At 40.2% G+C, this 14,458-nt stretch overlaps 1 protein-coding gene across 1 annotated transcript in view; it reads left to right on the forward strand.

The window, feature by feature from the left end:
• Positions 1-14,458, forward strand: part of LOC122562216 (dynein axonemal heavy chain 17-like) — a 464,703-nt gene that overhangs the window by 357,836 nt on the left and 92,409 nt on the right. Inside the window, exons 54-55 of the mRNA XM_043714924.1 lie at positions 9,467-9,658; positions 12,204-12,470. Coding sequence (XP_043570859.1) covers positions 9,467-9,658; positions 12,204-12,470 — 459 coding nt within the window. The remainder of the gene's footprint in view (positions 1-9,466; positions 9,659-12,203; positions 12,471-14,458) is intronic.

The following is a 14,458-nucleotide window of genomic DNA, read 5'->3' on the forward strand; positions in this document are numbered from 1 at the left end:
TTCTTGATAGGTCTGTCTATTTTCTTGTCATTTTCCTGTAAGAGCACAGCAGTGACACCCACATCAATCGTCTCGATAGCCACCTTGAGTGGCTTAGTGTAATTAGGTGTGGCTAATACTGTGACTGTGGTTAACACAGCTTTCAGAAATGCCTTCTGACTATCCTCTGAAACATCTTGCCTTTTTTTTAGCAATTCAGTGAGTGGAGCAGCTTCACTGCTAAAATTTGGTGTTAAATTTTGACAAAATCCACTCAATCCCAGGAATCATAGTCCTGCTCTTCATCAATATTATGGGAAACTCCCCAATTAACTTTGCTTTTGCATTCTATGGGGCGTTGTCCATGTCCAGTAACACGGCCCAGGAAGGTGACTTGTGCTTTGACAAATTCACAAAGCCCGCCTCTTGAAGTTGATTGAACAATTCTGATAAATGTTGCAAATGTTCATTCCATGTGAGACTAAAAATCACCAGATCATCAATATATATGACACAATTGGATAATCCAGCAATAACCTTATTGGTTAGTCTCTGAAATGTGGTGGGCACATTTTTCTTATCAAACTGCATAACTTTAAACTGTTACAGTCCATTCAGCTTTATGAAAGCCAAAACTGGCTTAGCTCTTTTGGACAAAAGTGCCTGCCAATGTCCTCGGAACAAGTCCAACTTAGAAATATAAGTTGCTTGTCCCATCTTTTCAACACAATATTCCTAATGTGGAATCAGATATGCATCAGTCTTTGCAATGGCATTGACTTTATGATAGTCCACATGTAACATGTTTTGGCACCATTACTATGGGTGAGCTCCAGTCACTGTAACTCACTTCGTTTTGGAGCATGTGTTCAATGTCCTTTAGAGGGTTATGCCTATAAGCATGTTGCTTAATTGGAACACCATCTCCAATATATACATTATGCATATTTAGGATAGTACTTCTCAGCTTATTTCTATATGTCTCTCCATGTGATAGTAATAACTCTTTCAGGTCATTTTGATTTTTATCTGGAAGGTAACTCAATAATTTATCCCAATTTTTGACAACTTCCTCATTGTACAATTTAATTTGAGGAATGTCCAATTCAGAATCCTCTGAACTTGTTTCTTCACTTTGTGTTGTAACCAATAACACAGTCTCCTTTGTCTTTCCTTCTTTATCAAAATACCTTTTCAGCATATTCATATAATACAGTCTCTGAGATTTCTTTCTGTCTGGAGTTTTTGATTTCTTTTCTGCTTCCTGTTGTATGCTGTGATACTTTTAAATGCTGTCCAGCCAACTGCCCCGCTCTATTTAATCGTTTCCAAAAATTTGACACATAGTCTAAATATGTGACCTCTGAATTCTGACTTACCTATTTCTTCTTGTTCAATTTTAGCAATCCTCTCACTTCATGCCCAAAAACTAATTCAAATGGACTGAATTTGGTCGATTCATTTGGTGCACCTCTGATTGCAAAAATAAACATGGAATTCCCTTATCCCAATTATTTGGATTGTCTTGACTATAAGACTATACTTCAACCTGGTCTTTAATGTCTGATATCACCTTTTTAGCACTCCCTGTGACTCTGGATGGTATGCAGTAGATTTGAATTATTTTATTCCTAAGCTGTCCATAACTTCCATGAATAATTTTGATGTGAAGTTTGACCCTTGACCTGATTGTATCTTGGGTAGTCAGTATCTAGCAACTCATCTACAATTCATCCTATTATTGTATGCTATGATGCTTTTAAATGCTGTCCAGTCAACTTCCCGGCTCTATTTAATCGTTCCCTAAAATTTGACACATAGTCTAAATATGTGACCTCTGAATTCTGGCTTTTAGCTGCGATATTGTGCAACAGAATGACCTCTGGATATCTAATGGGCACATTTATTATTGTTAACAAATACTGATTCCCACTTTTTGTTTGAAGTAGAGGTACTATGCAATGAATTAAGACTCTTGCATAAGGTTCCTCGAATGCAGGAATAGGTATTAAAGGTGCAGGTTTTATTACTGCCTGCAGTTTTCCAATTACCTGAAATGTATGACATGTCTGGCAAAATTCAACTACATCCTTGTACAGTCCAGGCCAGTAAAAATGTTTCTGTATTTTAGCTTGTGTTTTTGTCATCACTAAATGACTCACGACTGATAGTTCATGCGCCATTCACAACACTTTCTTTATATGATCCACTGGCGATAAGACTTAGAGTCATAGCGATGTACAGCATGGAAACAGACCCTTCGCTCCAACTCGTCCATGCCTACCAGATACCCCAACCTAGTCTAATCCCATCTGCCAGCACCTGGCCCATATTCCTTCAAACACTTCCTCTTATTATACCCATCCAAATGCCTTTTAAATGTTGCAATTTTACTAGCCTCCACCACTCCCTCTAGCAGCTCATTCCATACCACCCTCTGCGTGAAAAGGTTGCCCCTTAGGTCTCTTTTATATCTTTCCCCTCTCACCCTAAACCTATGCCCTCTAGTTCTGGACTCCCCCACCCCAGGGAAAAGACTTTGTCTATTTATCCTATCCATGTCCATCATGATTTTATAAACCTCTCTCAGGTCACCCCTCAGCCTCCGACGCTCCAGGGAAGACAGCTCTAGCTTCTCTCGATAGCTCAAATTCTCCAAACCTGGCAACATTCTTGCAAATCTTTTCTGAACCCTTTCAAGTTTCACAACATCTTTCCAATAGGAAGGAGACCAGAATTGCACGCAATATTCCAACAGTGGCGTAACCAATGTCCTGTACAGCTGCAACATGACCTCCCAACTCCTGTATTCAATACTCTGACCAATAAAGGAAAGCATACCAAATGCCTTCTTCACTATCCTATCTACCTGCGACTCCACTTTCAAGGAGTTATGAACCTGCACTCCAAGGTCTCTTTGTTCAGCAACACTCCCTAGGACCTTACCATTAAGTGTATAAGTCCTGCTAAGATTTGCTTTCACAAAATGCAGCACCTCACATTTATCTAAATTAAACTCCATCTGACACTTCTCAGCCCATTGGCCCATTTGAACAAGATCCTGTTGTAATCTGAGGTAACCTTATTCGCTGTCCACTACACCTCCAATTTTGGTGTCATCTGCAAACTTACTAACTATACCTCTTATGCTCACATCCAAATCATTTGTATAAATGATGAAAATTAGTGGAACCAGCACCAATCCTTGAGGCACTCCACTGGTCACAGGCCTCCAGTCTGAAAACCAACCCTCCACCACACCTTCTGTCTTCTACCTTTGAGCCAGTTCTGTATCCAAATGGCTAGTTCTCCCTGTATTCCGTGAGATCTAGCCTTGCTAATCAGTCTCCCGTGGGGAACCTTGAAGAACGCCTTACTGAAGTCCACTTAGATCACATCTACCACTCTGCCCTCATAAATCCTTTTTATTACTTTTTCAAAAAACTCAGTCAAGTTTGTGAGACATGATTTCCCATGCACAAAGCCATATTGACTATCCCTAATCGGTCCTTGCCTTTCCAAATACATGTACATCCTGTCTCTCAGGATTCCCTAACACAACTTGCCCACCAACGACGTCAGGCTCACTGGTCTATAGTTCCCTGGCCTGTCCTTATCACCTTTCTTATACAGTGGCACCACATTTGCCAACCTCCAATCTTCTGGCACCTTACTTGTGACTATCGATGATACATATATCTCAGTAAGAGGTCTAGCAATCACTTTCCTAGCTTCCCACACCCCCTCCTCACTTGCCTCCCTTTCTGTAGTTCCTGTAGCATTTGTATCCTGGATCGTTAAGCTTCCAGTCCTGTCCATCCTTGAGCCATGTTTCTGTAATTGCTATGATATCCCGGTACCATGTTCTTAACCATGCCTGAAGTTCATCTGCCTTCCCTGTTAGGCCTCTTGCATTGAAATAAAAGCAGTTTAACTTATCAGTTCTACCTTGTTCTCTGTTTTGTCCCTGCCCGCCCTGACTGTTTGACTCACCTTTGTTCTCAACTGTATCAGTCTCAGCTTGTTCTCTTTCCTCACTATCTCCCTGGGTCCCACCCCCTCCTACCTTACTAGTTTAAATCCTCCCCAGCAGCCCTAACAAATCTCCCTGCCACGATATTAGCCCCTTTCAATTTAGGTGCAATCCATCCTTCTTATACAGGTCACCTCTACTCCAAAAGTGCTTCCAATGATCCAAAAATTTGAATCCTTCTCCCATACACAGCTCCTCATTCATTCATTCATCTGCTCTATCCTCCTATTCCTGCCCTCATTAGCTCATAGCACTAGGAGTAATCCAAATATTACTACTCTCGAGGACCTCCTTTTTAAATTAACTCTCCGTAATCTCCCTTCAGAATCTCAACCTTTTCCCTTCCTATGTCATTGGTTCCACTGTGTACAGTGACCTCTGGCTGGCCCCTCTCCTTCTTGATGAACTGCTGCCCATTTCTCATCTGCCTGAATGCATGATGGTCTCTATTTCCTCACTAAGACTGTAGCATTCAGGGACACATTTGGATTCTTTTTCCGTGTATGCCTTTTGTTATGAAATTGAATGCGTGTACTGTACCTTTAAAAGAGATTGAATGCTGTTCTGAACTTACAGTTTACAAGCACCTGTGTATATGACTAGATGGCAGCCCCAGAGTATACTGGAAAATTGAAATTATATAATACTTGGCTGTGAAATGGATACCTGAGTTTTGACAATGATTCAAATTTAACCAATTAGCTTAAAGTATACTGTGCGATTCTAAAGCCTAATCGAGTTTGAATTTATTGTTTTGCCAACATCGAACCAATGAGATGATCTGATGTTGGGGGTATTAAAATGCAGACATTTTGAAAATTAGAGAGAGAACAACTGCCGTTGAGTCATATACAAGAAATTAGGAAGGACTCTCTATCAAAGGTACCTTTCATATGAAACATACTCGCAGTATTCCTACCTGTGAACCAGCTACATCATTAGCAAGGACAAATTGTATTCCTTGAGCTAGAGCTTTTTTCCAGTACTCCTACTACCATGACTTAATCACTCTTCACTGAACATTCTAACCTCAGTCTACATAATTGAGCACTTCTTGTTCCATTGTGAGTTACCATTACTAACACCTTTTCTGGCAATAGTTCTTCAGAGGTACATCCCACCTTATCTTTCAAAGATTGAGAGGAACCAGGATTACTTAATATTGTAACCTCTTTACCTGCTGCTCTTGGTCTATGCAAGTAAACTGTACCTTCACAGGCACATGGTTTCAGAAGATCTGGCACTTCCTCTTTAACCAACCTCCAAACAGGTTACACATTCTGGTGCAGCTTTTTAGTCTCGGCTATGTTTTCCCTTATCACTCCAATAAAATTCACTGGCTTATTCTATTTTCCTACATCTGGCTTTCCTGTGCTTTTCCTAATCCACCAAAGCTGTGATTTCATATGACCTACTTTATTGTAGTGAAAACACTGGAATTTTTCAACATCTGTTTCCACTTCAAGGGTTTACTTTTTACCCTGGGGTAAGTTATTCTTATGATCTTCACTGAGATCTATCTTTGCATAGCCATGTGAGGATTTCTATTTCCCCAATTTCTATCGTTCATGGATTGAAATTGATTTTGGAAGCCAAACTTTGATTTTGGACCAACTCATAATCATTCACCATTTCAGCTGCTAATGTTGTCATTTTAACTCTCTACTCTTCCTCACTAAGCTCACCTTCAGCCTTCATCTCCATCTTTTTAAGCTGACTTTCCAGTCTAAGTGCCAAATTCTGAAGTTCAAACTCCCCCTCTTTCTTCCTTTCTTCTATCACTTTTTCTCTCTCTTCTCTCTCTCTCTCCCTCTTTCTCTCATTTTCTTTATGTTCTGCTCAGCCTTTCATTCTTTTTTTCTCTTTCCTCTGCTTTTAATCATAACTCAAACAGTTTCATTTCTTTTGCCCTTTCCTTGTCTTTTTCCTCTAACTAAAGCTGCTTCATTTTCAATTGAGCTTTAGCCATCTCTAAAGATTCTGATGGTATTTCCAGTAAATTTAAATGCTGAACTATTGCTGTAATTATCTTTCCTTGCCTTACAGAAGGAGACAGTTTCAACTTCAGATTGTCTAGCAGCTTGGCCTTAATCACCTTTAGCTAAACCCACAAAGTCACTTCTTCCACCCCTAGAAAACTCTTGGTGACTGAAAGAGCCATTGCTATCCTAAGCACTGTTTAAACCAAGCGCAATCAACACCCAGAAAAAAAGACCTACCACTCACAGCCTTTGAGTCAAACAACCCTATTCCCAACTTGGAAGTATAGAACAAATCCAGGACGAACCTCCAATCTGCTATGGACCAGGTCAAACCCCTCAAAACATTTCAAGAAAGTAGCCTGGACCCTAACTTTGCAGTTGTTTTAAGCAGGTGTATAGTGGATTTTCCAGGAGTGATGCAGCTGGCCCAACCACTTAGTTTTAAACAAAACAAAATTTATTTACAAGACTACCAAATGAAATACGAACAAAAGGGAACAGAATACAGAATAACTTAACCAATCTGAAAATCCAACAGATTATTCCAATTTAATGATGCTGTTCCAAATACTTGCAACAATCCCCATTAACACCCTTTGGCAAATAAATTAAAATCATACACAGAGTCTTACAGAAGTGAGAGAGATGGCAGAGAGATTCAGCATGGAACATTATCTTCTATGTCACTGTTTCTTGGACCAGCAGCCTCAAAACTGACTGCTTTCAGTGAACAGCCAGACTGCTAAAACCAAACCAAACCAGAGAAAAGCTGAGCTGAAAGGCCACTCCCCTTTCATTGTACAAGTGTTTTTTTTTCAAGCTTAAAAGCCTTTTTCCTGAGGCAGTATCTGTTAGCTATAATCAAACTGGCCATAAAACTCTTCAAACCTAGACATTTCAAAACCTTTGTCTTTACGACCTCCTGAAAAGTAAACCAAGGACAGCAAAACCTTATTAAAGGAGCAGAATCATCACACATAGATGGCCTTGTGTTATCACAGAACCACAAAAGTGTTACGGCACGGTAAGAGGCTACTTGGCCCATCATTCCTGCTCAGTAAATGAGCACCATTTCATACTGCTAATCCCCCGCTTTTGCCCCATACCCTTGCATATTATTTTAATCCAAATAATCAACCAGTGGCTTCTTGAATCCCTCAGCTGAACTACTTCCAACATACTTCCAGACAGCACACTCCAGACCTAACTACTTGCTCGGTGAAAAAAGGCTTTTCTCACTTCACCCTTGCTTCTTTCATTGACCATTTTAAATCTATGCCCTCTTACTTTCTTCCTTTTATGAGCAAGAACACTTTCTCTCTACTCTATCCTGATTTTGAAAAAGTCCATCAGATCACTTAGCCTTCTTCTATCTAAGAACAACAAACCCAAATCTCAATCTATCCTCAACACTGAAGTTCCTCATTCTTGAATGTATTCCTTTAAACTGCTTCTACATTTTCTCCAGTGCATGCAAATCCTTCATATAAGAACTGTTCACAGTGCTCTAATTGAGCATTAACAAGTGTCTTATGCAAGTTTAGCATCACCTCCTTGCTCTTGTACTCTGTGCCCTGTTAGTTACAGCAAGGACGCTGTATGCTTTATTAACTGCCCTCTTCATGTTTCCTGCCACCTTCAAATAATCGAATGCAAGCCTGGGATCCTCTGTTCCTGCATTCTCTTTTGAACTGTACCCCCAATTTTATTTCTTTTTGTAATGTTTCTCCTACTAAAATGCTTTAACTCACATTTCTCTGCATTAAAATCCATTTGCCACCTATCTGCCACTGCACCAATTTGTCGATGTCCTTTTGTAATTCTACACTGATCGTGTCACAGTTTACAATTTTTCCAAGTTTTATGCCATCTGCAAACTTTGAAATTTCCCTTGGCACACCAAGATCTGGATCAATAATATATATCAGGCAAAGCAAGAGTCCCAATAATGACCCATGGGGAATTCCACAACAAACCTTCTTCCAACCTGAAAAATTTCCATTGACCAATACTCTCTTTTTCCTATCAGTCAACCCATTTGTATCCATGTTGCTACTGACCTTTTTACTTCAGGACCTATAACTTTCCTCAACTGTCTGTTGTGTGCCACTTTATCGACACCTCTGATAGACCATGTACACCACATCAACAATGCTACCCTCACTGAGCCTTTCTATAACCTTGCAGAATCCACACTGACCCTCCAAAGAGTGCCACCAGACCCTATCTCTATAATACCTCATTTCCCACAGCTGATTCACCCAACCCACACATCCCTGCATATTTTGGACAATTTGGCATAGCCAATCCACCTAACCTGCACATCTTTAGACTGTGGGAGGAAACCAGTGGACCCAGAGAAAACCCATAGAGACACAGAGGGAATGTGCAAACTCCACACAGGCAGTCACCCAAGGGTGGAAGCAAACCTGGGGCCCTGGCACTGTTGACAGAAATACAAACTACTGAGTCATCATACCTCATCAAAAAACTCCAGCAAGTTAGTTAAACACAATTTCCCTGTTAGACATCCTTGCTGACTCTTCCTAAGCAACCCAATCTTTTCCATGTAACAACTAATTCTATCCCAAATAATTGTCTCTGGAAGCTTCCACACCACTGAAGTTAAACTGATTGGTATGTGATTGCTGGCTTATCCTTACAAGCTTCTTTGAACAAACCAGTAATGTTTGCAATTGTCCAGTCTTCTGGAACATCATTTGAGTTGAGGAAAGACTGAAAGATTATGGTCAATGCTCCCACAATCTCCACCCTTAATTCCTTCAAAATCTTTGGATGCAGTTCATCCAGTTGCAATGTTTCGTCCCTAACAATTTTGAACCTCCTTGTGATTGAGATCCCTTTTTTTTCACTACAGCCTGTTTAGCATCTCTCTTTTGATAAAGACAGGTGCAAGATATTAAGTTAACCTGTCAATCATGCCCCCAGCCATTTGCTGGAAATCCCATGTTTGGTCCCTAATCAGCCCTATTCCTCCTTTTACTATTTTTTTTAATGATTTATATGCTTACATAAGACTTTGAGACTGCTCTTTATGTTGATTGTCAGTTTTTTCCTCGTAATTCCTTAGTGCATCACTTATTTACTTTTTCCCCTCCTCTCTGAACCTTCTATACTCCTTTTGGTTTTTATAGGTTTGGGCTGAAATGTGGATGTCAGTTAAAAACATCTATGATTTTAATGAATGGCAGAGCAAGTTCCAAGGGCAGAATGCTATTCCTGTTCCTATTTTTAATGTTATTACAACTTTATCTATAAATCATTCAATAAATTAATAAACAATAGAATAAATTAGAAGCAATAAAGTAATAGTTCTGACAGATATTATTCAGGTGAATAGTATTTAACTCTTAAGAACTACTAAATGTTTTGTCTTTTTAATTTCAAAGTAACTTAAAATTAATAGAAAAACATTTTAATGTATTCTTTGTTAACATTTCATATTTTATAGGTTCTGTTTGAAGATGCAATGGCTCATATCTGTAGGATAAATCGTATCTTAGAATCACCCAGAGGAAATGCACTACTTGTTGGAGTTGGAGGCAGTGGAAAGCAAAGCCTGTCTCGGTTAGCAGCATATATAAGCTCTTTAAATGTTTTCCAGATCGCTCTTAAGAAAGGGTACTCTGTTGCTGACCTCAAGGTACTACAATTCTTAATATATAAAATATTTCCTTATATTGATTTTTACAGCTTGGGCAGAAACTTATAGGGGTTTAATGTGGGCTATAATGAGATTTGTGGCAGAATCCCATCAGGAGTCTGTCAAAGCCTATGTCAACATTCAGAGCAAATTACCCAAGTTTCTTGCTGGGCTGTAGTGAGCTACCAATTAAGGGAAGTTATTGTTTGTTAAGTGCTTTGTTGGCAGCCCAACCTCCTCATTTATATTCCTCTTCCTATCTTAGTAAACTTGTCAAATAAGCAACACATCGAGAAAACTTGACATGCAAACTAAAGCAAGTTCTGGTGGATTCAACACACCAGTTGTTATGACCAAGTGAGGAAAACTGATTCAGCTTCCCTTTTTCAACCTCCTCAGTTAGATACAACACCGATTTACATTCTTTTAGTGTGAGGCTATTCTTCTCTTCAAACAAAATCGAGTTATTTCATTTCTATTTTCGCTTCAAGGATACAATTACAAGGTTTGCTGCAATGAAAGAAAGTGTGGCGCTGGAAGAGCACAGCAGGTCAGGCAACATCCATGGAGCAGGACAATCGACGGTTCGGGCATACGTCCTTCATCAGGAATGTTGGGGGGTGGTGGTGGGAAAGGGGGCTGAGAGATAACTAGGAGGTTTGCTCCACCCTCCCCTCCAACCTAGCACTATCTCCCCCCACCTGCATCTACCTATCGCCTTCCCAGCTATCTCCCCTCACTCCACCCCCACCCTCATATTTATCACTCAGCACCCTTCCCACCTCCCCCTCCCCCACCACATTACTGATGAAGGGCTTATGCTCGAAACATCGAATCTGCTGCTCCTCAGATGCCACCTGACCTGTGCTTTTCCAGAGCCACACTTTTCGACTCTGATCTCCAGCATCTGCAGTTCTCACTTTCTCCTATCTATAGTGAAAGAAGGACCAATTTTGTTATCTGTCTACACCAAGAAATAATAACAAAGATATGATGTGAAGCTTGCACACATTGTTCAAACAGAATGGTGTCCAGTACAAAAGGAAGGTGAAAGGAATATACAGTTTAAAGTCTTTAGGTACCTTGAGATATAAGATATTTGCCTGAGACACTGTTAGGAGGAAGGGCGGCAGGATAGGTAGCGTTCAGGTTCCTGAACCCAAGGCTCATCTGCTCCTGAGCACAGGCTGCATCCACACATTTTCATCTTTTCCTTAGCTTTCATCTTTTCCTTTCTGTCATTTCAGCAGTGATTGCGGAGGAAGGCCTTGGCAATGGTGGGCGTTGCATTGGACTCATAGTGGCAGCAGTGGCAGAGAGTTTGGGTCAAGTGTAGCATGGAACTCAGTTACACGGCAGCAGTGAGGGTGGTCCAGCACAGTAGCTGTGGCAGCAACAGTAGGGGTGAAAGTTGGGCCCATTGCAGGACTCATGGTGGCAGCAATGGTGAGGGTGGGATCAGCACAGGACCCATGATGGCAGCATTGACTAGTCTGGGACCAGTGGAGGCCTCACGGCTGTGGAAGTAGCACCGGTGACAGTGGAGGAGTTAACGGCAGGAAGGATGGGACCAGCATATTTGGGTGGGTTCCAGTGGCAGCAGGGTTGAAGCCCAGAACTGAGACCCTGCCAGGCCTCCTGGATGTGGTGAACGTTCCAGGGCCCAGCTGATTTCCAGCATCAGAAGATATAGCCAGGGTGATCGTGGCTGAGTAGGCAAGTGGATGGACAAACTGGTCAAATTTCATATCTTTTGCTATAATTTCTCCATTTTGATGCTGGAGAGTGGCAACTGTTTGCACTTTTCACTGTGTTCTAGTACTCCAGTAATGAGACAATAAAATCTAATCTAATCTAAACTTATCTAATCAGTTGTTTAATTGGTTTCTTGAATCAACAGCAGTAGCAAATATTTCAATTGTTCTTTGGGTTCTCAGTGTTCTAGTCCTCTGTTAAATGTGTCTGGTTATTGGGCATTTTTCGTTCTTGAAAGACAGAGAAAATTTTCTTCAGCTCCAGTTCCACTAACACAGACCAATCTTCACTGCTTTGCCAAAAGCACTACATGAAATGGAGCTGCTTTGTGTTCATTATCTCCAAGCTTGACAATTGCAGGTGATTATTTTCATCTCCAATATGTGAAAGTTCTTAGACAAGTGTAAATCAAAATAGGAAGTTAGGGTCTTTTCATACTTAACTGGATTGAGTGGTTTCAGTGCCTTTGATAACGCTAATTTCTGTAAGATTGATTTTGTTTATTCAGCATTGTTTGTGGTCATTTTAAGTTAATGTTTTTACCTTCTTGTAAAACCAGTTCAGTCACAAAAGTCCTAGCTGATATAATTCAAATATCAGAAGTACATATTTTAACACTATTGTGACACAATGCAAAATATTAATTAATTCTGTAGTTGTTTACTGGGAGATAATGTGTTTCGTGCTTTTATAGTTCACCCCTAAGTATTACATTTTTTGGGGGGAATCAAAACAAAAAGTTAAATTAATGACAAAAGTTGATTTATTTTATGATTCCTGTTTCAATTAGGTAGATGTTGGTGCTCAGTATATTAATGCTGGAGTGAAAAATCATGGAACAGTATTTCTAATGACAGATTCCCAGGTTGCAGAGGAGATTTTTCTTGTGCTTATCAATGACCTTTTGGCATCTGGTGAGATTCCAGGACTGTTTCAGGATGATGAGCTAGAAAACATTATTGGTGCAATGAGAAATGAAGTTAAATTACTGGGTTTGCAAGATACCAAAGAAAATTGTTGGAAATTCTTCATAGAGAGAGTAAGGAGGCAGTTAAAGGTATGGTTGATTGAATTTTTGTGCTCTTTAAATCAAACATATTATACAGTTTCAACAGCCATATGTGATGTTAAATACAGAAAACAAAGGCAAACATCATCTTCAGATGAAAGAGATTACTGATTGACAGAAAATAAGACCAGAATGTGCAGAATTAAATTGGCCCATATTTCATATATCACATATTCTGTCCTTTTGTGTGATATTTTGTTAAAGTGCATGAAAATTAAGAGGTCAGAAAGTAATTTAGAAAAATTACTTAAATAATTTCTAAAAATGTTAACTGCTGAAGGGTTCATACTGATTTTACGGCATACAAACAAACAGATGATTATGAAATGCTTTAGTTTGAGTTCAGTTAGAAATTTAAGTTTTCAGTTACAGACTAGCAGAATAATTATGTTTTCAGTTCAGAAAATGTTTTCAGCTTAGCAGAAGATTTTAGTCAGTGGAGTCACAAGCTTTCATTATATTAAAGTTTTCCAGGAGTGTTACAATCCAGGGATAGGAAGTTAATCAAATAAGATGTGCTAACGCTGGATCAACAACATAGTGAAATTAAGACATTTGATTAACCTAAAAAATGCTCAGTTGCTCTTAACCAGATTTTAGAAACAACCAATCTTGGACGCCAAGTTCATAACTTCAACAGTTTATTGTTAATAATGTAACTTTAACAAAATACAGGTGAACTACAAGGAAATCTAATCAACATTTATGATCTAAGACCAATCTTCTTTGATCACCAACACCCACTCACTCACTAACAGTCAGACACAGTTAAAAGATAACTTTTCTAAAAAAAAAGTATCAAAAGTTATCAGTTTGATATCCATTTCAATGATGAATGCCAAGTCCTCATGAATTTCAATGGTTGTACTACAGGCATGAAGGATTGAATTTAACTTGAATTTTGAAGTCACTAGTAAGTATAAATAACTCCTGCAGACCTCCAGAGACTTTACTTGATTTCTGATAGACTGGGGTTATTTTCTCTTACTATAACATCATGGAGTCAGAGATATACAGCATGGAAACAGACCCTTCAGACCAACTCATCCATGCCAAACAGATACCTGAAATAAACCTAGACCCATTTGCCAGCATTTGGCCCATATCCCTGTTAAACCCTTCCTATTCATATAGCCACCCAGATGCCTTTTAAATGTTGTAATTGTACCAGCCTCCACCACTTCCTCCAGAGAGAGACAAAAATACTGCAGATGCAGGAATCCAAAGTAGACAAGCTGGAGGTTGGAAGAACACAGCAAGCCAGGCAGCACATGACGGTAGAGAAGTCAACATTTTGAGTGTAACCCTTCTTCAGGAATCGAGGTGGGGGTAGGGGGAGCTGCAGATAAAGTGGTGGTGGTGTTGGATGGGGAGAGGGGCAGAATGGTGAAGTCATGATAGATCATCACAAATGGTGGGTATGACCTGGTTGGTTGATGGGAGGAATGAATCCATGGGTAGCTGGAAGGAGGGTTAGATAGGTGGAATGGAAGGGAGGAGGTTGGGCTAGAAAGGGAGTCGGAGGATGGGTGGGAAGGTTATTTAAAATTGGAGAACTCAATTTTGAGTCCTTTGGGCTGTAGTGGAAGATAAGGTGTTGTTCCTCCAGTTTGTGTTCTGATACACTCTGGCAATGGAGAAGGCCAAGGATGGGCATGTTGGAGAGGGAGTGAGAAGGGGAATTAAAATGGGCGGTGACTGTTTTCTTTTGATCTCACTGATGTGGAGAAGACCATATCAGGAACACCAGATGCAGTAAACTTGGTTGGAGAAGATATAGGTAAACCTCTGTTTCCCCTGGAAGGACTGTTTGGGGCCCTGGATTTAGGTGAAGGAGGTGGCATGCTGGCAGGAGCGGGGGCGGGGGAGGTGATGGGGAGTGTGGCATGAACCAAGGAGTAACAAGGGAAATGGTCCTTACAAAGGGCAGAGAAGGATGGGGATGGGGAGGGGAAGATGTTCTGGGTGATGGGATC

This window comes from Chiloscyllium plagiosum, chromosome 24 (assembly GCF_004010195.1).
Source record: "Chiloscyllium plagiosum isolate BGI_BamShark_2017 chromosome 24, ASM401019v2, whole genome shotgun sequence".
In the NCBI taxonomy this organism is placed as follows: Eukaryota; Metazoa; Chordata; class Chondrichthyes; order Orectolobiformes; family Hemiscylliidae; genus Chiloscyllium; species Chiloscyllium plagiosum.